Raw genomic sequence first — 20,860 nt, 5'->3', positions numbered from 1 at the left:
CTCTTTTTAATTTACATTAACGATCTTCCAGATATTCTCGCATCTAAGGTGGCATTGTTCGCTGATGGTACTACCATTTATTCTTGTCATGATAAGAAGCCAAAACTCTCAGAATTGCTTGGAGGGGGCTTTTGAGCTGGAAAAGGATCTCACTTCTGCTACAGCATGGGGCTCACAGTGACTGGTGAACTTTAATTCAGATAAAACTAATTTTTTTTCAGCCAATCGTTATCGCAATAATTTAGATCTTCCTATATTTATGAACGGTAATGTAATCGATGAGTCATCTACTCTTCATCTTCTAGGATTAACTCTTACTTCTGATCTTTCTTGAAAACCATTTATCAAATCCGTTGCAAAATTAGCATCTAAGGTTGCATCTCTTTATCGAGCTCGACACTTTCTTACTCCGGATTCTATTCTCTATCTCTAAAAGTCTCAAACCCGGCCTTGTATGGAATACTGTTGCCATATCTGGGGCGGATCTTCGAATGATACTCTTTCTTATTTAAACAGGGCAAAAATGCATTGTACACATAGTTGGACCTGCTCTTGCAACCAACCTCCAACCATTATCACATCATTGTAATGTTGCTTCTCTTTCTTTTTTCTACAAATACTATAATGGGCACTGCTCTAATGAGCTAGCGACTCTTGTGCCATCTACTAAAATTTATTCTCGTGTTATTCGTCATTTAAATAAGTCTCATCCCTTAAAACGAGTTATTGGGGTACTTAGGAACAGATTCCTTTTACTGTGACTATTCCTAAGCGCTCCAAAAACTCGTATTCATCTAGTTTTTTTCCTCAAACATCAGTACTTTGGAATTCTCTTCCTTCATCTTGCTTTCCTGATTCATATAATTTGCAATCTTTTAAGTCGTCTGTCAATCGTTACCTTACTCTATAAACTTCATCTTTTCGCTTCCAGGAACTTCTAACTCGCGAAGATGTTTAAAAAATAATAATAATAATAACAATGTGACGTAACAATATTTCTCATTGTTAAATACCGTTACACAATTAAAGACTAAAAAGTAGAAAATAAAGTATGACAAAATTGCTAGAAAATATAGTTTTTTTGTACTAGAAACTGGAAAGAAAACCTTTTAATTTTAATTTAATAATTTAATAAAATAAAGGTTGACAGGTCTGTTCGAAATGAACCGTGTGCAGACCTGCCAATCTTTAGTTTACTGAGCCATTAAGCCTAAATTAAAAACTTTATTTTCCGTTTTTTAGTACAAAAAAGATTATATTTTTTAGCAATTAAATTTGCTATATTTTTTTAAAATGCTATTTTTTTTTAATATAAATTGCTAATTTTGTTATTAAATTTAATCTAATTTTAATCTGTCATCGGACCAATCATTTGTGGAAACAGAGCAAGAACTATAAACAGTGGAATATGAATGAAGATGTTTATTCTTGTAAAAATCAGAAATATATGTTCCAGGAAGGCAAATTTTACATTTCTCCCTTTTTTAAGACTAAAATACATTTTTTTGGACGCCATTATTGAAAGTGCAGCTATTTTTTTTGTTTTTTAACTTTAAACTTTAAATTCAAGGAATAATCTCTTTTGTAGTAGCAACCAAAGTACTTTATAACCTTTTAAGGTTATAAGAAATTTAACCAAAATACTTTATAACCTTAAGGTTATAAACTATAGTGGTTAAATTTTTAAAACGTTAAAATGGTTAAATTTCTAAAACGTATTTAGAAGAGATGAGCATTAAAACGTTCGTGACTTTCGTTTACACAAGTTTGAATGCACGCGCATTGAGAAAACGCGTGTTGTTTGAGCAGTCTCAATAAATTAGTCAAGTAACTAAAAGCATTTTACAATTAATAACTTTTACATTTTCAGTTCTATATATACTCAAAATTAAAGTATTTAATATGAAACTTCTATAGAAAGCTCCAAAAAAAAAGAGATTTTATGTTTTTCTTTGGAATCCCCCGGAGCCTTATTTTTTGCCTTAAAATCCGATGATCTCCGAGGATATGGGAACCCTATAAAAGAGGTTTATCTTTGGCTCATACTAAATGTTTACCTTCTAAAATAATTTGCCTCTTCATTTTGAACAATTTTTTATTTTTTAAGTATGAATTTAAATAATTAAAAATGTCAAAACTAATTTTACTAGGGAAAAAGGAAGACAAATCCTCACCAGTTATTAAGGCTAATAAATATAAACTGCCACGAATAGTTAATAGCTGCCTTATTTAAAAATCTATCAACTTAGATAAATTCTCCAATTATGACTGGCTAATATAAATAGCATTTAATTCTTATTTATAATTTTCCCTTTTTATGCAGTAGATTATATATATTTTTATTATATTTATTTTATATTGTTATAATTTTTACATACTTTTAAATTTCTTAAATATGATTTTTATATATTTTAGAGTTCATTATACAATGTTGTGTCTCTTTTAAAAAAATTTGATAAAAATTTAAATGGAAGAAGAGCATCAAAAAAAATAATTATTGAATCAGGAGGTTCAAAATGCGACTTGCTACAATTTGCAGATAAATTTAAATCAAATGGCACTACCTATACATCACAAGGAACTAGGTTATAATTTAAAACTGTTTTGTTTCATTTACATTTTGAACTAAAAATATCTTCTTTTCTAACTTATTAAATAATCAGGAATATGAAATACTTCTGTTTTTTACAGCCTTTATGACTATGCGCAGGTCTTTCAGATTTCAGAATCGATCCAGGCCATTTAAATATATTTCTTTACTTATATATTCAATTTCAATATTGAGTTTATAAGACTTTAGTTTTTTCAAATATTTAAATGATTTAAATAAAAGAGTTTTGTAATTTAAAAATAAAAGCTGTTCTACAAAATTTATATTTTTTAAATGAAGCAAAATATTGACAGTAGGGTATCAAATTTCCAGGCAGCCGTGCAAACTCTGATTCACTCTGGAATCCGGTTTGCACATCCAATGTCTATTATCCAATTATATAAATCATTAGCAGTTCCGATGCTAACCCACGGTCTAGAGCTCTGTGAAAATAAAGAGTCAACAATGAAAAAACTTGACACCCTCGGAAGGAACGCAGTAAAATTGCTTTTTAATGTCTCTAAGTATAGTAAAAACTATATACAATCTCTATTTAAAATTTAGGAGATGTCAAATATGTCAAATTAAAAAAATATATATTAATTATATTTTTTTTAAATGATGTTTTAAACATTAGTAAAGCTTTTCAGAAAGTTGCAGGATTGCACTATGTATCATAGAGTCACAGCAATCGTTTAAATGCAGTTCATGAGTGATCACACACAGAAGTCATGCATGGAAGTTGCGAGTTTGTTAATTTCATGTATGTATTTTTAAGAAAAGAAATTGCTTGAGAGTATTTTAAGTAAAATATTATACTTCTACGACTCTTATTTAGTATATTTTCAATGAGAAATGGCAGTTATCAATTATTTCTAGCTAAAGTATAGTGTTTTGAACATTTTCAAACAGTAGCGATGTTATTTCATAAAAAAAATAAAATGATCAAAATATATATATTTAATTTATTCAAGTAGCCTAAAATATGATAAAAATATTTTTGTTATAAAAGTTTAAAAAAAAAATCATAATAGTAAACATATTAATTTAAGTCTTAGCTTTTAATTGCTAAAACAAAGAGGAAAAAAAAATCACGCACAGAAATAAAAATCCCCATACACTAAAACAAAATAAATCTATTTATCTGCCTTTTAAACAATAAAGTAACCTTTAAAATCATTAATTCTAAACTTAACTACTGTTCAGTAAAATCTTCTTTTTTAGATGATATAAAAGAATTATGTAATATTCATAAACTGAATACTGAATATATATATTTATATATATATATATTATATATATATATATATATATATATATATATATACACGTAAGTGTATATATATGAATAAAGAAAATATCTTTATATTGTCATGTATAATATTGTATACTTAAAAGAGTGCTCAATAGATAAACTAGAGCTATATAGTATATATGTTACTGTTACCCGCAGTACCAGGAATTAGCTAAATGCTAATGTTTATAGTATAATTTATAATGTTTATATATATATATATATATATATATATATATATATATATATATATATATATATATATATATATATATATATATATATATATATATATATATATATATATATATATATATATATATATATATATGTAGACCTTAAAAAACAAATTTTTTATAAATTATATACTAGGACCCCCTAGATGTGTTTTATGCAATGAAATAACACTGAGTTTTGAAATAACACTAAATTTTTGATTAAAAATTTATTTTAGAGGTGCTGCTAGACCCTTTATTATTTGTTACATTATTACACATTAATATTACCTTTATTATATATTACAAGTATCTAATATTTTGGAATAAAAAGTCTTTCAAAAGTACTTAGTATTTAGTACTTAGTACCTAGTACTTAAAAAAAAGCAAAATTAAACAAAAATTAAACAAACAAAAAAAATTGTTTTATATATAAGTTTTTATTTTAGAATTGAGTGCTTAAAAAGTATAGTTTTTCAACTAAAAATTCAAAAAGTGCAATTTTGCAAGTTTTTTAGCAGTTTATTATATAATAAAAATTGTTTTATAAAATGATTATTATTTCGGAACTTTTTGTATAATTTCGCTTCTTTTAAGTACCCGGTTGACCTACTTTTGAAAGACCCTAATATTTTTTCCAAATGGGTCCCTAATATTTTTTCCAAAATATTAGGGACCCATTAGATAATAAATGGTCAAGCGGCACCCTTAAATAAAATTTAACTCATGTTATTTTATTTTATAAAACATATTTAGGGGGTCCCAGTACACAATTTTAATAAATGTAGTTTTTTAAGATCACCCTAATGTGTATATGTGTATATTAATATACATATATGAATATATTTAGTGACTGGATATTAGAAATCATTGAAGGATATGAAAACTTACGAAATATACAGGTTAATGAAGATAATGCTGAAGATTTTTCTAACAATAATGTTATCAACTTGTTTTCAAAAATAAACAGTAAGCATTAATATTTTAAATATGATTTAACTTAAGTAAACATAAAACATAATTAAAATTATAAATTGTATAAAAAGAAAATGATTTTTATCAAAGTTTCATAAACTGTTTCTTTGGAATTAAAATTGTGGCCAATTGAAACTTAAGTTTTTGCACTTGGTATCTTAAAAAACTAAAAACCTTGCCATATTTGAAAATATCTCTAAAGTTTTATATTTATAAATAAATAATGATATACTTAATATTAATTTAATAATAATAACAGTTCTTTAGATAACTTTAAATTACTGCCCCCGTCCTGCAAAGCTCAAGAGGGGACCATTTCAGTTGAGAAGTCTACTCTTCTTTTTTTTTCTTCAACTTTATTTGCAAATTTCAACTTTAAACTTTGAAACACCTTTAAATAAATAAATTTAAATAGTTTCAATCTTGGTCTTGGTTTGTATTTTGGAGGACATAGGCACTGTATGGAGGTTTAATGCAATACTTTGAGAAGCGAGTGGAGGAAGAATGGATTTGAACTTCGAACCTCTTGATTATTAGCTGAGTGCTTCTCTCTTTTTTGTTTAGATAATGAATCCACAGCTAATAAAGAAATAATTTTTGAAATGAAATTAGTTGGACCACTTCAGCACTCATGGATCATCCACCGTCTTCCAGATCAGAGAGGTAAAACACACACACATGCATACATACATACATACATACATACATACATAAATGCATGCATATATACATACATACATACATATATACATACATACATATTATTTTGATGTGTTACTTAAAGGGGAACTCATAATAACTCATAAGTATCAAAAACTTTTTAAAAAAATAGTACATTTTGAATAATAGTAAAACAACATGGTAAAGTTGTATTATATTAACACAAGCTTTTTATATTGACAAAACAACCACGCAGTATTGTTTTACCGTTTATTAATACTGCTTTTTACAATAACAATTTTTTAAATGCTTTTAAAAAAAAAAACATGTTTTATTGTCAGTATGAATGGGGTATTTAGTTATTTGCTATTATATTGTGTAGTAACATTACTGGTTTATCATCAGCCTTAAAATGAATAAATTAAAGTTGTTATAAAGTCTAAAAATTTTTATAAAAAATTAAAGGAATTTAAAAGCTAAAATATTTTTTTAAAATTCTAAAAACATAAGTTACAATAATTGCGCTAATTGTAAAGAAATTTGTATTGAAGGTTTTTAGACGTAAAAAAAATATTTGAGTAATAACCACAGTTAAATAACGTGGTTTACAACATTTTGTTTAGAGTGAAATTGATGTTATATTTTTTAAGAACAATTTCTTGAGATGATAAAAATAGTATAAATAAATAAAAATAATATAAATAATGAACATAAAATATTTTTTTAGCAAAGTTAACTAAATTTAAAAAATGTTTTATTATTGCAAAGTTAACTAAATTTATAAAATGTTTTATCATTGCAAAGTTAACTAAATTTAAAAAATATTTTGTCATTGGCATTGTGTAAAAGTTTTGTTTTAAAGTAATGTAGGGGAGAGTATGCTTCCTAGATCCTAAAAACTTCAATGCTTTAAGTTAATAACAAACTCCTAAAATAATAATAATTGTAGAACTGGTATTAAATATAAAAATATACTTTATTAAAGTTTAGTAAACCATAAATATGGATAATTCTAAACTGGTTTTATAGTTTTACCTTTTATATTTTGGTTTTTTCCGCCTGGATGATGCTAAGCATCAAGGATGCATACTCTCTGCTACACACTGAGTCATGTAATAAACAAAGTTATTGGATCAAAATAAATTTACAGAAATTGACAATGTTTCTTTGATAGTAAACAAAAATAATTTATAACATCAAATATAATTTTCAAAATATAAATATCCTTTGTGCCTAGATAAAATTTATACTTAAAGTATAATATCTCTATATATTACCGAACATGAAAGAAAATTAATCTCATATAATGTACAATTAATATTTTTTTATAAAGCACACAAAAAAATGTTAATGAGAAATCATTAAACCTTTTATTACATTTTTTTTTACTGTAATTTTAATTTTAAAATTTAACTGTTTTAATATGTTTGCATTGATAATGTTTTGTCTACTTTATTTTTATGGCAAACTTTTTTTTGTTTATTTATACAATATTTAGTACCTTTAAAATCATTATTAATTGAAACATCAAATGAGTCAACTTTTAGTCAAGACACATTTCTTAAACATTAAAGAAAAGCTTTTTTATGAATGCGAAATTGATATGTGCATTTTCATTATTTATTTTTAAAAGTTCTTTCATATGAAATAAAAGCATTTTTTTTTTAAATGGCAAAGTGCAACTCAAATTTTCAGCAGGCAACCAATATTATCTAATATACTATATTATTATTATTAATAATAATAATAATAATAATAATAATAATAATATATATATATATATATATATATATATATATATATATATATATATATATATTAGGGAGTCCCAAAACACAACATTTTTGACAAAAATATGCAGAGACCCCCATCATGTGTTCTATCTAATACAAAAACACTAGATTTAAAATTTTTTTGAATAAAAAATATTTTAAGGGGTCCCTCAAGACCCTCGAATATTTAATGGGTCCCTAATATTTTCAAAAAAAAAATTTTCAAAAATATGTCAACCTGGTACTCAAATGAAGCGAAATTATATAAAAATTTCAAAAATAATATAGATTTCAAATATAGAATTGTTATTTTTGGTTTTTATTACATGAAAAATTACATTTTTTAACAAAAACAAAAAAAAATTATGTATTTTTATAACAATTTTGATAAATAAGTTAAAACTTTTCCAAATTAAATATTATTTTTGAAATTTTTATATAATTTTGCTTCTTTGAGTACCAGGTTGACATACTTTTAAAAAACTTTTTTTTTTTTAAATATTAGGGACCCATTAAATATTCGAGGGTCTAGAGGGCCCCCTTTTAATCATTTAAAATCATTTTCTTGGAGCCAGGATTTTTGCTGAGATTAGTCTTATCATAGTTTATTACATTAGAAGGACAATATCTTTGATCAGGTTGTGCAGATTGTTGAAAATAAACAACAAGCTATTATTTACTTACAGCTGCACAGCTCTTTAAAATTTTCTGACCAATACTCTGTAATAATTTTATTGGTTGTTTAATTATTTTAGGTTGTGGTGCCTTTTCAAAAATCTATAAGCCTAATCTTGCCCAGAGAAGTTTACTTTTGTTTGTGAAGGATACATTTAATAAAATGTTTTAACGCAGCCAGATCCCAAAGCACTTCATCCTGGTGATGAAGTGCTCAATTTTGAGTAATGATAAACTCTTACTTATCAGAATGAGCAGTTCATCAAGGTGTCCACATGTTTTTGGTCTTACCACATAGATAATTTCTAAGAGTTGATCTGGAAACAGCAATGGCCTTCATAGCATTGTCCACTCACTCTATGGGGTAGTTACTGTGTGTGTAACCTTTCTTTTGTTTGTATGTGTATGATTGACAAATTATTTAACCAAATCAATAAATGGCTATTTTGCCCTAATTTTAAAATAATCCATTTACCCTAATTACCTTAAGGTTTGCTTTGAACTTTAGAATGCACTTACCTAAGTAACTCATAGAGGTCTGGTTGAAATTTTGGCCAAATTGCCTCTCAAGTATTTGTTTGGCAATAGTTAGCATTTTTAAAATCTGAAAAGGCATAAAATAATGAAAACTAATATAATATATAGTAAAAAAATTTTTGCGAAAAACTGATAAATATGCTAAACTTTCAGTATGTGGCCATATTACCCCATCTGACAGTATATTAATTTATTTATTTAAATAAACAAGATCAAGTTAATAAGCATATCCAGTCAAGAATATTTTAAATGAAAATTTTTAGGATATCGTATATACCAAAGTGTAACAAACACTTATTCACTGAATGCATGGTTAAACACTGATGAAAATCAATTTGAATACTTATGGTCAAAAGGTGATCTTATGTATTGGCAAGATATTTATAATAAAGTTGATGGTCTTTTAAATAAGACTGGTAATACCCTTCAAAACATTGAAGCTATTAAGCCTTCAATGTTATGGCTGAAACCGTGGCTCACATTTGTGAAGGTATGATTTCATTTATTATAATAATAAAAAGGATTGGGTTATCTGTGTTGATATTTTCTTTGTCCATGGTAAACTCAAAAACTACAATACAGAAAGTGTAACAAATGAACTTTGATTTTAGGATCATTTTAAAAATTAAAAATAATTTATTTTAGTTAGGCTTTATAGTCTTTTTAGTCACTACTAAAAAAAGGTTTGCTACCATTTTAAGTTCTATTTTAGTTCAGTTACAAATAAGTTATATAATTAACATTTAAAAAAATGCTTTACAATAATTTTAACAATTTAATTTATACTTTAATTTATTAATTGATTAATGCTCAAATAATCAAAAAAAAAATAGTTTTAAATTGTTTTTATGTGAACCACTTTTGATTTTATTATAAAAAAAAACAAAAAGTGAGTCATAGGTTAATGAAAAAATTGCTAACTTTCCTACTGTGAAATGTTGTTATATGTGTCCTAGAATGAAAAGAAATAATTAAAACTATTAAAGGGATTGCATGGGCTACCTGTCCCTGCCCGATAAGGTATATATTTCATATATATATGTGTATATATATATATATATATATATATATATATATATATATATATATATATATATATATATATATATATATATATATATATATATATATATATATATATATATATATATATATAGTTATATATATAGTTATATATAAATATATAGTTATATATATATATATATATATATATATATATATATATATATATATATATATATATATATATATATATATATATAGTTATATATATATATATATATATATAGTTATATATAGATCTATAGTTTGTTGTCTTTGGGAAGAGCGGAAGGAAAAAAGTGATTCTTACGCCAACACATACGTCACTTTTAATTACTTTTGACTTTCGTCCAACATTTGCGTGTTGGACGAAAGTAAAAACCATTAATTTAATTACAAATAAATCGTTTTTAAAACAAACCACAAAAACGCAAATTTAATTGACCAGAATGTTTTAAAAACATTCTGAATGTTTTTAACAATATAAACAATGTTTTTATTTTTATTTTTTTTAATAAAATGTTTTTATTTTAAATTTTTTTAATAAAATGCTTTTATTTTTATTTTTTTTTACTGTAAATCATGCGCGGAGTGTTGCTACATCGACTATCTTATAGCCTGACTCGCAAGGGAGTTTTTTTGTTACTTGATAAACTGCCTGCCCCAACCAAACCCTCAGTTGGTGTAGCAGCACTCCCTTGCGAGTCAGGCTATAAGATAGTCTATGTAGCAACACTCCCTTGCGAGGCAGGCTATTTGTCAGTCAATGTAGCAGCCCTCCGTTGCGAGTCAGGCTATTTGTCAGTCGATGTAGCAGCACTTTGTTGCAAGTCAGGCTATGAGATAGTTGATATAGCAACACACCGTGCATGATTTACAGTAAAAAAAATAAAAATAAAAATATTTTATTAAAAAAAATAAAAATAAAAAAATTGTTTATATTTTTAAAAACATTCAGAATGTTTTAAAAATATTCAGAATGTTTTTAAAAACATTCTGGTCAATTAAATTTGCGTTTTTGCGGTTTTTTTAAAAAACGATTAATTTGTAATTAAATTAATGGTTTTAACTTTCTGACAACACGCAAATGTTGGACGAAAGTCAAAAGTAATTAAAAGTGATGTATTTGTTGGCATAAGAATCATTTTTTTCCTTCCGTACTCCCAAATGCAACAATCTATAAAACTATACATACATATATATATATATATATATATATATATATATATATATATATATATATATATATATATATATATATATATATGTATATATATATGTATATATATAGAACCCTTAGATGTTGTACGAAAGTTTTTTCCATATTTTGTTGACAAAAAGTAAAAATTAAAATGCAAGACCGGAATTTTTTTTTTTTAATAACGATAGACTGCCTGCCCCAACCAAACCCTCAGTCGATGTAGCAGCACTCCCTTGCGGGTCAGGCTATTTGTCAGTCGATGTAGCAGCACTCCCTTGCGAGTCAGGCTATTTGTCAGTCGATGTAGCAGCACTCCCTTCCGAGTCAGGCTATAAGATAGTCGATGTAGCAACACTCCGCGCATGATTTACAGTAAAAAAAATAAAAATAAAAACATTATATTAAAAAAAATAAAAATGAAAACATTGTTTATATTGTTAAAAACATTCTGGTCAATTAAATTTGCGTTTTTGTGGTTTTTTTATATAACAATTAATTTGTAATTAAATTAATGGTTTTGACTTTCGTCCAACACGAAAATGTTGGACGAAAGTCAAAAGTAATTAAAAGTGACGTATGTGTTGGCGTAAGAATCACTTTTTTCCTTCCGCTCTTCCCAAAGCCAACAAACTATAGATCTATATATATATATATATATATACACATATATATATATATATATATATATATATATATATATATATATATATATATATATATATATATATATATATATATATATATATATATATATATATATATATATATATGTATGTATGTATGTGTATATTAGGGTGCATTCAACGACCCATACATTCCAAAGTTGATCTGTCCCTATTCATAAAATTCTATTGGTTTTCACAAGACTGTTAAATTTTTTTAAAATTGAATGAGATTTAGGGGAGCCACCTCAAGCCTGAAACTTGCAACGAGACTTTAAACAAGAAAAAAAATTGTTCAAATGTATGTCATGTTGTCTTGAAAGAAGTGAAATTTTATTAAAATTTCAAAAATAATTATTATTTAATTCAAATAAAACTCAGTTTTTATCAGCCAATCATTATCGCAATAATTTAGATCTTCCTATATTTATGAATGGTAATGTACTCGATGAGTCATCTTCCCTTAATCTTCTAGGATTAACTCTTACTTTCATTGGAAACCGTATATCAAATCCATTGCAAAATTAGCATCTGCAAAGGCTGCACCTCTTTATCAAGCTCGATTCTTTCTTTCTCCGGTTCTATTCTTTATCTCTATAAATCTCAAATCCGGCCTTGTATGGAATATTGTTGCCATATCTGGGGCGGATCTTCTAATGATGCCCTTTCTTTTTTAGACAAGGTGCAAAAACGCATTGTAAGCATAGTTGAACTGCTATTGCAGCCAACCTCCAACCATTATTACATTGTCGTAATGTTGCTTAACTTTCTCTTTTCTACAAATACTAAAATGGGCACTGCTCTAAAGAGCTAGCGTCTCTTGTGCCATCTACTAAAATTCATTCTTGTGTTACTTGTCATTCAATTAAGTCTCATTCTTTCTCTGTGACTGTTTCTAAGTGCTCCATAACTCTTACTCCTCTAGTTTTTTTCCTCGAACATCAGTTCTTTGGAATTCGCTTCCTTCTAGCTTTCCTGAATTATATAATTTGCAATCTTTTAAGAGGCCTGTCAATCGTTATCTTGCTCTACAATCTTCATCTTTTTTCTTCCAGTAACTGTCCAAATAACTCGAGGACATTGAGAGTGTCCTCGAGTTATTTGGACAGATGGATTGCCAATTTGTGGGTTAAGCCAAACTTTTTCTAAGTTATATATATATATATATATATATATATATATATATATATATATATATATATATATATATATATATATATATATATATATATATATATATATATATATATTCAGTGTTGACATCGTGTATAAGACTATATATTATATTAGTAAGAAAACATCAATTAATACGAATTCTCTTAATACGATCAATAATTTATTTTTAGAAATTTTTGCTGGATTATGGTTACCAGCATCATCAGCTCGTAAAAATTATACACAGAAATATTTTGTAATGTAAGAAACAGTTTAAAATTAACTGACATCAGCAGTTGAATGACTTCTTTCTTGCTTATGTAAAAATGTAAAAAACAGAGTCTAAAATTTAGTTTTCACAAACTGCCTGTTATCTAATTAATTCCACCATGTAAAGGTGAACATTGGAACCTCTATATTTCAAGAGCTTCGTACACTTTTTAATAAAAAAAATTTTCTTTTAACTTTAATTGTTTTTACGTTTTCCCACTTTATTTCTTGTGAACAAAACTTATTATGGGTGGCTATTGCAGACTGATAATGTTACCCTCGTTTAAACTTTTAGATGTTGGTGAATTCGAGTCCTAATTTGAAGTTTAGTTTTGCCTATGTATCTTTTTGAGCATTTGCATTCAATCAAATAAGTTCTAGGTTGACTATTATGTGGCCATTTAGTTTTGTTTTTTGATGTTAGTAATGTTCTTAAATTTGGAATTAATTTGAAGACTACAGCCAGCTTTCCAAAATATTTTCCTTAGTTTCAGGGATAATGATGGTATCCATGGTAACAATACAGTAGTGAGGTTAAGAGAGCCTTATTGAATTTTGTTGATTTTTAGGGATCGTTTATTTTCAATTAAGTTTGCAATCCGTTTAAGTTGGCATATGTTGCACCCATTTTTGTTAAGTATTTAAATAAGGAAATTAATCTTATTATTTAAATATAAATTACTGCATATAGAGTAAGCCCTGTGAACGTAACCTTTAAATATTGCGTTTAGAATCTTAAGGTTTTTTCATGATTTGAGTGATTGCATCGCAGGGGGTTATTTTTTTAAAGGTAATTAGGAATTGTTCTGCTTCTTGAGTATTGGAAAATTTAACATGACTATCGTCGACATATCTAAGATAGGATTTTAGGTCAAGAGGAGGATTTACTGCCATTGCAATTTTGAAAGCGTTTTGTTCATGATGTTGTAAAAATGATTCCGGAAGTACGACCATAAATGAAAGACCTATAGGAGCAGAATTCTCGAGTTCATGGATTTGGTTGTTCCACAGGAAATAACAACGGTGTAAACAAAGCTCTATGAATTGTCTTGTTTCAGATATAGTAAACTTGGTAGAGTATTTGTACGAATCATCCTTTAATTGGTTTTTAAGAATTAAAGTGGCTTCCTTTAGTGGTATTGATGTATACAAGTTTATTGCATCAAATAAAACTTGAACATCGTTTTTGTCAATCTCCTATGAATTTGCTTTACTACTAAAGTCAAAAAAATTTCCAGACGTGTTTGTTTTTTGTTCAAGTCAGGTTGTATTTTCTTTACTAAGTAGTTCGATACTCCATAATTAGGAGTGCCGATAGTTGATATAACTATTCTCTTAGGATGGGATTTTTCGGGTTTGTGAGCCGTACATACGAGGCGGGATAGGATCACTTGGATATATGCTATCATATTCCATTTTCAAAAATCACTGTTTAAGTTGTGAGTTTTAAGTTTAATAGTGTAAGTAGATGTGGGATCTTCATTTTAAACTATTGTTGGGCCAATTTGTTTGCAAATTTTTCTCAAAGCTTTATCATGTTCTATTCTTATAAAACCCTTACCCTTATCAAATGGATATATATCGATAATTTTGTTTTCCTAAATTTCCATAAGAGCTTTTCTTTGTTCTCTTGTTAAAGTTGGATTTATTTTTTTCCCATTTTAAGTTCTTTTAAAACATTTTTTTTCAAATCCATTTTCAATCTTGTTGCTATATTCTAATTTTAAAGCCGAGGTACGAAATGTGGACCAAGATTAAGAAAATTGTTTTTGTTTATTGAAATATTGACATAGCATAAGTTTAGAACAGAGTTCTTTGTATGGGTTGTTAACTTACAGATTTTATTACTGTGATTATTTTCAAATTTGTCTTGAAGAATTTTAAACTTTTAAAATAATCTTTCTTTTGATTTCAGAAACATTATTTCGCGAGCTTTTTCAGTAACTTGTTAAACTTCTTTGTAGTCTATTTCATCAAGAATAACTTTAAGATTTTTCTGGAGATTTTTAGTTTCATTAACAAGCATAAAATACCGTTTTCTAGCATCGTTTTTAATACAAATCAAAATTTCAAATCTATATCAAATAACAATACTCACTGCTCTCTTTGTATTTACTGGTAATTCGTAATGATTTCAGAATAAGTTTGTGTTTTTCACATTTTTGTAAAAGTATATACTGGTCTTTAAACTTTGCTACCGACTTCTTCAATAATTGTAACTGTTCAGTTTGTTTGTAAACATCAGCTCCATATTTAGCTGAAAAACTAACTATTTTATTCTAGTCGAAGCTTGCCTTCTCTGTTTTACTTTAGGCTTAAAAGTCAGGATAATATACGCCGCAATCTACAGACTTGATAACTTATTCAAGCTTTTTTTTTTCAAAGAGTTTTAGTTTATGATGTCATTGACTTATTTGTTTGTTTACGTAATCGATCTCTTATGCAAACAAACTCGAAGGTTTATGATCCCTTTAAGAACATTGAGCACTCTATTTGTAGAATACACTAACATAATTTATATATATATATATATATATATATATATATATATATATATATATATATATATATATATATATATATATATATACATATATATATATATATATATATATATATATATACATATATATATATATATATATATATATATATATATATATATATATATATATATATATATATATATATATATATATATATATATATATATATATATATATATATATATAACCCCTAACTGGTTGTCAGAAAGTTTATCCGTATTTTGTTGACAAAAAGTAAAAATTAAAATGCAGGATCAGAATTTTTTTTTTTATTGCTTGATAGACTGCCTGCCCCAACCAAACCCTCAGTCAAAGAAGCAGCACTTCCTTGCAAGTCAGGCTATAAGATAGTAGATGTAGCTATTTATCAGTCAATGTAGCAGCACTCTGTTGCGAGTCAGGCTATAAGATGTAGCAACACTCCGTGCATGATTTACGGTAAAAATAAATAAAAATAAAAATATTTTATTAAAAAACATAAAAATAAAAACATTTTATTAAAAAAATAAAAACATTGTTTATATTATTAAAAACATTCAGAATATTTTTAAAAACATTCTGGTCAATTAAATTTGCGTTTTTGCGGTTTTTTAAAAAAACGAATAATTTGTTTTAAATTAATGGTTTTAACTTTCTGACAACACGCAAATGTTGGACGAAAGTCAAATGTAGTTAAAAGTGACGTATTTGTTGGCATAAGAATCATTTTTTTCCTTCCGTACTCCCAAATACAATATATATATAATATATATATATATATATATATATATATATATATATATATATATATATATATATATATATATATATACATACATACACATATTAGTACAAATATTGACATTCTGGCGTCTGCCTAATATTAGACTGTTGATCTTTTTATTTTTGTTAGAAAATGTATTTTGAAAAAAGTTTAAGTAAGAACTATGCTTTGCAGAGGATGAAAATGTATTTCACAAAGCTTCCTAAAGTAAATCACACTTTGCAGGGAAGTTAAAAAATTGGTTACTTTATACTAAAAGTAGCAATCTGATTCATTTAAAAATAAACTCAGCAGTGTGAACTATACTTTGCAGCATCTGCAGCAGTTATTTGATTGGTTGCAAATGTACGTTGTTGTATCAGGACTAAAGTATTCTCCAAAAAGTATACTGTTATTAAATCATGATAAGTCGAGTACATATTAAGTGCTTTTTGAGTTTTAACAACAAAGCAGGTCTTGACATTTGGTTAAATGTTCTGAAAAGATTTAAATTGTTTTGTTAATTCAAAAAATAACAACAGTGTTTTACCAAATATCGAAAGTAGCGTAATCCTAATTTCTTTATATATATATATATATATATATATATATATATATATATATAATTGTATATATGCATATATATATATATATATATATATATATATACTAATATTTATATATAAATGTATTTATGCATATGTATATATATAAATATATATATATATATATACTAATATTTATATATATATACTTATATATATATATATATATATATATATATATATATATATATATATATATATATATATATATATATATATATATATATATATATATAAATATATACATATACAAATATTTATATATATATATAAATGTTTATATAAATATACATATATATATATATTTATATATATATATATATATATATTTATATTTATATTTATATTCTGTGCCATTGCTGCTGGGTCCGAGGACCCTCCCCCTCCCAAACCTGTATTAAGGGCCCAAAAATTATAAAAAAATTTTCATTAAGTAATACTTAAAAAAAAATGCTCCTTATATTTGCGATAGGGTTCCTTAATTTGCAAGTGGGCCCTAAATTCACTCCCTCCCTCCCCCAATTAGGGGGTGTGGGAAGCCTAGCCACATCTCTCTCTCTTTCTTTCTTTATCTCTCTCTCTCTCTCTCTCTCTCTCTCTTTTATATATATATATATATATATATATATATATATATATATATATATATATATATATATATATATATATATATATATATATATATACACATATATATATATGTATCTATATGTATATATATGTATCTATATGTATATATATATATATATATATATATATATATATATATATATATATATATATATATATATATATAAATTAGTAAAAAACACTTATCTAACTTTTATCTTCTACTTACTTCTTACTGTCTAAATTATAGAGTTGGAGTTATCTGATGTTTGATTGGAGTTTGTATTTTTAAATAAATAACAATATATAATAAAATACAAAATTGAGATATTGAGATAAGGTATATTAAGAAAAATTTTATTTTCAGGAACTGAACCAAACACGAATAACCAGTTACTTTAAAAATGCCTGGTCACGGTATGGCGGTGGACGAATTATCCATGAAAAAGACTTTTTTACAAATTATTTGTAAGAAACGTTTAGAGGATATTTTATATTTCTATAAACACATTTTAACTTGTTTAAATTGTACTGGACTCATTTTTTTTAGATCGCCTAATGAAAGGCTTTTTTTATTATTTATTAGAATGACTCTTAGCAATATGACTTCGTCTATCCAAAGATTGGTCGGAACAACAAAAATATGGACGAGTTGTCTTGATAGACAATGGATAAGTCTCTTTGGAGCAGCTAATCCTCTTGTTTATACAGGGATGCCTTTTCAAATGATGACACATAGCAAAACTCCAAAGCCATTCAAGTTACTTATTAGAACAATTCAGGTAAAAATCCTAAGCCATTCAAACATCAAGAAGCCATTCAAACTTTAAAAATCATTTAAACAATAAGAACCCATTTAAACATAATGAGAGCAATTAAAATAATAATTAAATTTAGTAATATCCACCAATGTACAAATTTTTCATTCTTTTTCGTTTACAACTTGCAAATGGGGTAGGAAATAATAGTTTTTATTAGCGAGTTAAAAAGGGATGGGACTAGAGTACTGGCGCTAGTTGTCCTAAATGTTTAATTAAAGCGCAATCATTTTATAAAATCATATATTTTTATCATTTTTTTAAAGGTTGACGAAACTAAGATGAATGATATGGATATCAACGCTAACAAACTATTGCAAAGTGTCAACTTTACAGTGGCTTCTTTTCATATGACAGGATCATCAAATAACACTAGTTATTCTAATTATACTAAATATTCGTTGTTTTTAATCATATTTAATTTAATTGTTTTTCTATTATGTAATTGAGAGACTAATTAGTTTTTTTATTAGTAATTTCATTTATGTAAATATTATGATGAAATTATATGTAAATATATAGGATCGTATTTATATAATTGTATGCAGTTTAATGTCTTTTTTTATTATTATTTAAATAGTTTTACCATTTCAATCGAATTCCAATTTGATTTCATATCGTTGGCATTCCAATAAAATATCATTCACTCGGAATTGCCACAAAATTATTCCACTGGAGATAAAACTTATTAAGCTATTTATTTAGAGTAATTTATAAATTATAAATAATTAATGAATGATTTATAGTTATTACTTAAAATAAGAAAATAAAAGAATATAAAATATAATATGAATAATCAAAACACACCCTGTAAAATTCACAATCATCTGAATAAACCCTTTTTTATGAAATAATTATATAGACCTTTATAAAAATCGAGTAGATTTTGAGTTATTCTAAATTGAAAAGGGTCTTTAAAAGTTATTTAAGACGTCATTATGACTCTTCATGAAAAAATATCTTAAAAAATTTTAACTTGGTTTGAGACGTTCGAAAGGCACCTTTGCCCGCTAGGTCTCATTTAAAAACTGAACCTACTTATAGTTATTAATGCTTCCAAAAATTTTATGTGAAATTTGTAAGTAAAATTTAAAATAATTACCATTTAGGTTCAAGAAAAAAAATTTATTTTGAAATGAACTTAAAAGTTTCTTTGTAATATCTTTGTATTACCCATTTATGGTTAATGACTATAAAAATAAAAAATCTACTTTTAGAACATGGATTTATGAAAATAAATCCATGTTCAAACAATTTGTATATTTAAAAATATACAACTTTTACGTAGGAGTATTACCGTGTAGCGAAAGTATTGGCGCAATGGCAGCAGTATGAATACAATGAACTTATAATAAATTTCAGTATATAAAAAACAGAATTTTTTTCTTTGGCTCATCTAAATGTCTGTAAAAGTCTCGGTCACTTGAACTTAGTTATCGAGAATGTAAAATCGAAAAAAATAAGATTTCTTTCAAAGAATAGACCTAGCTTACGAAGCAAGTGCAAATGTTTATAAATCGATGATATTTCTACTTCCTTGGTTACCCATTATTTGATAATGCTACCCGGGTAGTAACCAGTTGGTTACTACTCCGGTAGCGTTATCAAATAATGGGTAACCAAAGAAGTAGCAATATTATCGATTTATAAACATTTGCACTTGAAATGTTTTCCTTTACGTAAATCAGAATTCCTCCAATCCGTTTATTAGTTGGTCTCTCGAACAAAACTTTTTCAAAACCTGGAAAATCGAAAGTATAATTATTTTGAAGCTCATTAAAAAAATCAAAATTTCAATTAAGGAAATTATATTATAAATATTTCTCTCTGAAAAGGTATATTCTTTGAAAAAAGAATTTTTTTTTAAGTAAAAAGTTTATTCAAACAACTAAATGTTATTAAAAAAAAATCAAAAACTGCGTTTACACACGCATTGAATACGCAATTACGCATATAAATTGCGTTTACGTTGCCTAAAATATCGCATCCTCCATAGAAAAAATGAAAACGAGAATGCGTTTTTGAGTTATTGGAAATGTATCAAGTACGTCGGAAACACTCAATTATATAAACAACATATTAAAAACGCTACGAGATTCATAAAAACTTTTTTATAATAATATACAATAAATGAAGTTAACATTAAATGGTAAAACCCCGGCCAGCCTCCCGATAAAGGTCCAATGCTGGCCCAGTTTCGCTTGCGACTACGGGTGTCGTTTAAGGGCCTGCATCAAAACTGCCAAAGGGCCAGTATTGGCCCCCAATCTTTTGCCAGCACTAGCCCGCAATCGTTTGATTATAACAGTATATATATATTATAAGTTAAAAAGATTAAAAATGTTTTTTATAAAGGTTTTTTATGTTTACGATGTTATTTATTTTATATGAAAAACTGTAATATTGTTTAATCAGCGAAATAAAAGTTAAATAATAATAATAAATAAGTTTGGCAGCACTGGCCCACGATCCCTTGCCAACACTGGTCCATTA

At 26.1% G+C, this 20,860-nt stretch overlaps 1 protein-coding gene across 1 annotated transcript in view; it reads left to right on the top strand.

Annotated features, from left to right (window-relative positions):
* LOC100215280 (uncharacterized) overlaps nt 1–18,920 on the top strand; it is a 21,936-nt gene extending 3,016 nt beyond the window's left edge. The window contains exons 2-8 of the mRNA XM_065816562.1: nt 2,416–2,585; nt 4,950–5,068; nt 5,639–5,737; nt 8,982–9,208; nt 17,917–18,017; nt 18,136–18,331; nt 18,634–18,920. Of these exons, the coding sequence (XP_065672634.1) occupies nt 2,416–2,585; nt 4,950–5,068; nt 5,639–5,737; nt 8,982–9,208; nt 17,917–18,017; nt 18,136–18,331; nt 18,634–18,816 (1,095 nt within the window). The 3' untranslated portion in view covers nt 18,817–18,920. The remainder of the gene's footprint in view (nt 1–2,415; nt 2,586–4,949; nt 5,069–5,638; nt 5,738–8,981; nt 9,209–17,916; nt 18,018–18,135; nt 18,332–18,633) is intronic.
* The last annotated feature ends 1,940 nt before the right edge of the window (nt 18,921–20,860 follow it).

The sequence above is a fragment of the Hydra vulgaris genome, chromosome 13 (genome assembly GCF_038396675.1).
Source record: "Hydra vulgaris chromosome 13, alternate assembly HydraT2T_AEP".
Lineage (NCBI taxonomy): Eukaryota > Metazoa > Cnidaria > Hydrozoa > Anthoathecata > Hydridae > Hydra > Hydra vulgaris.
This window is presented reverse-complemented; position numbering and strand designations above follow the sequence as displayed.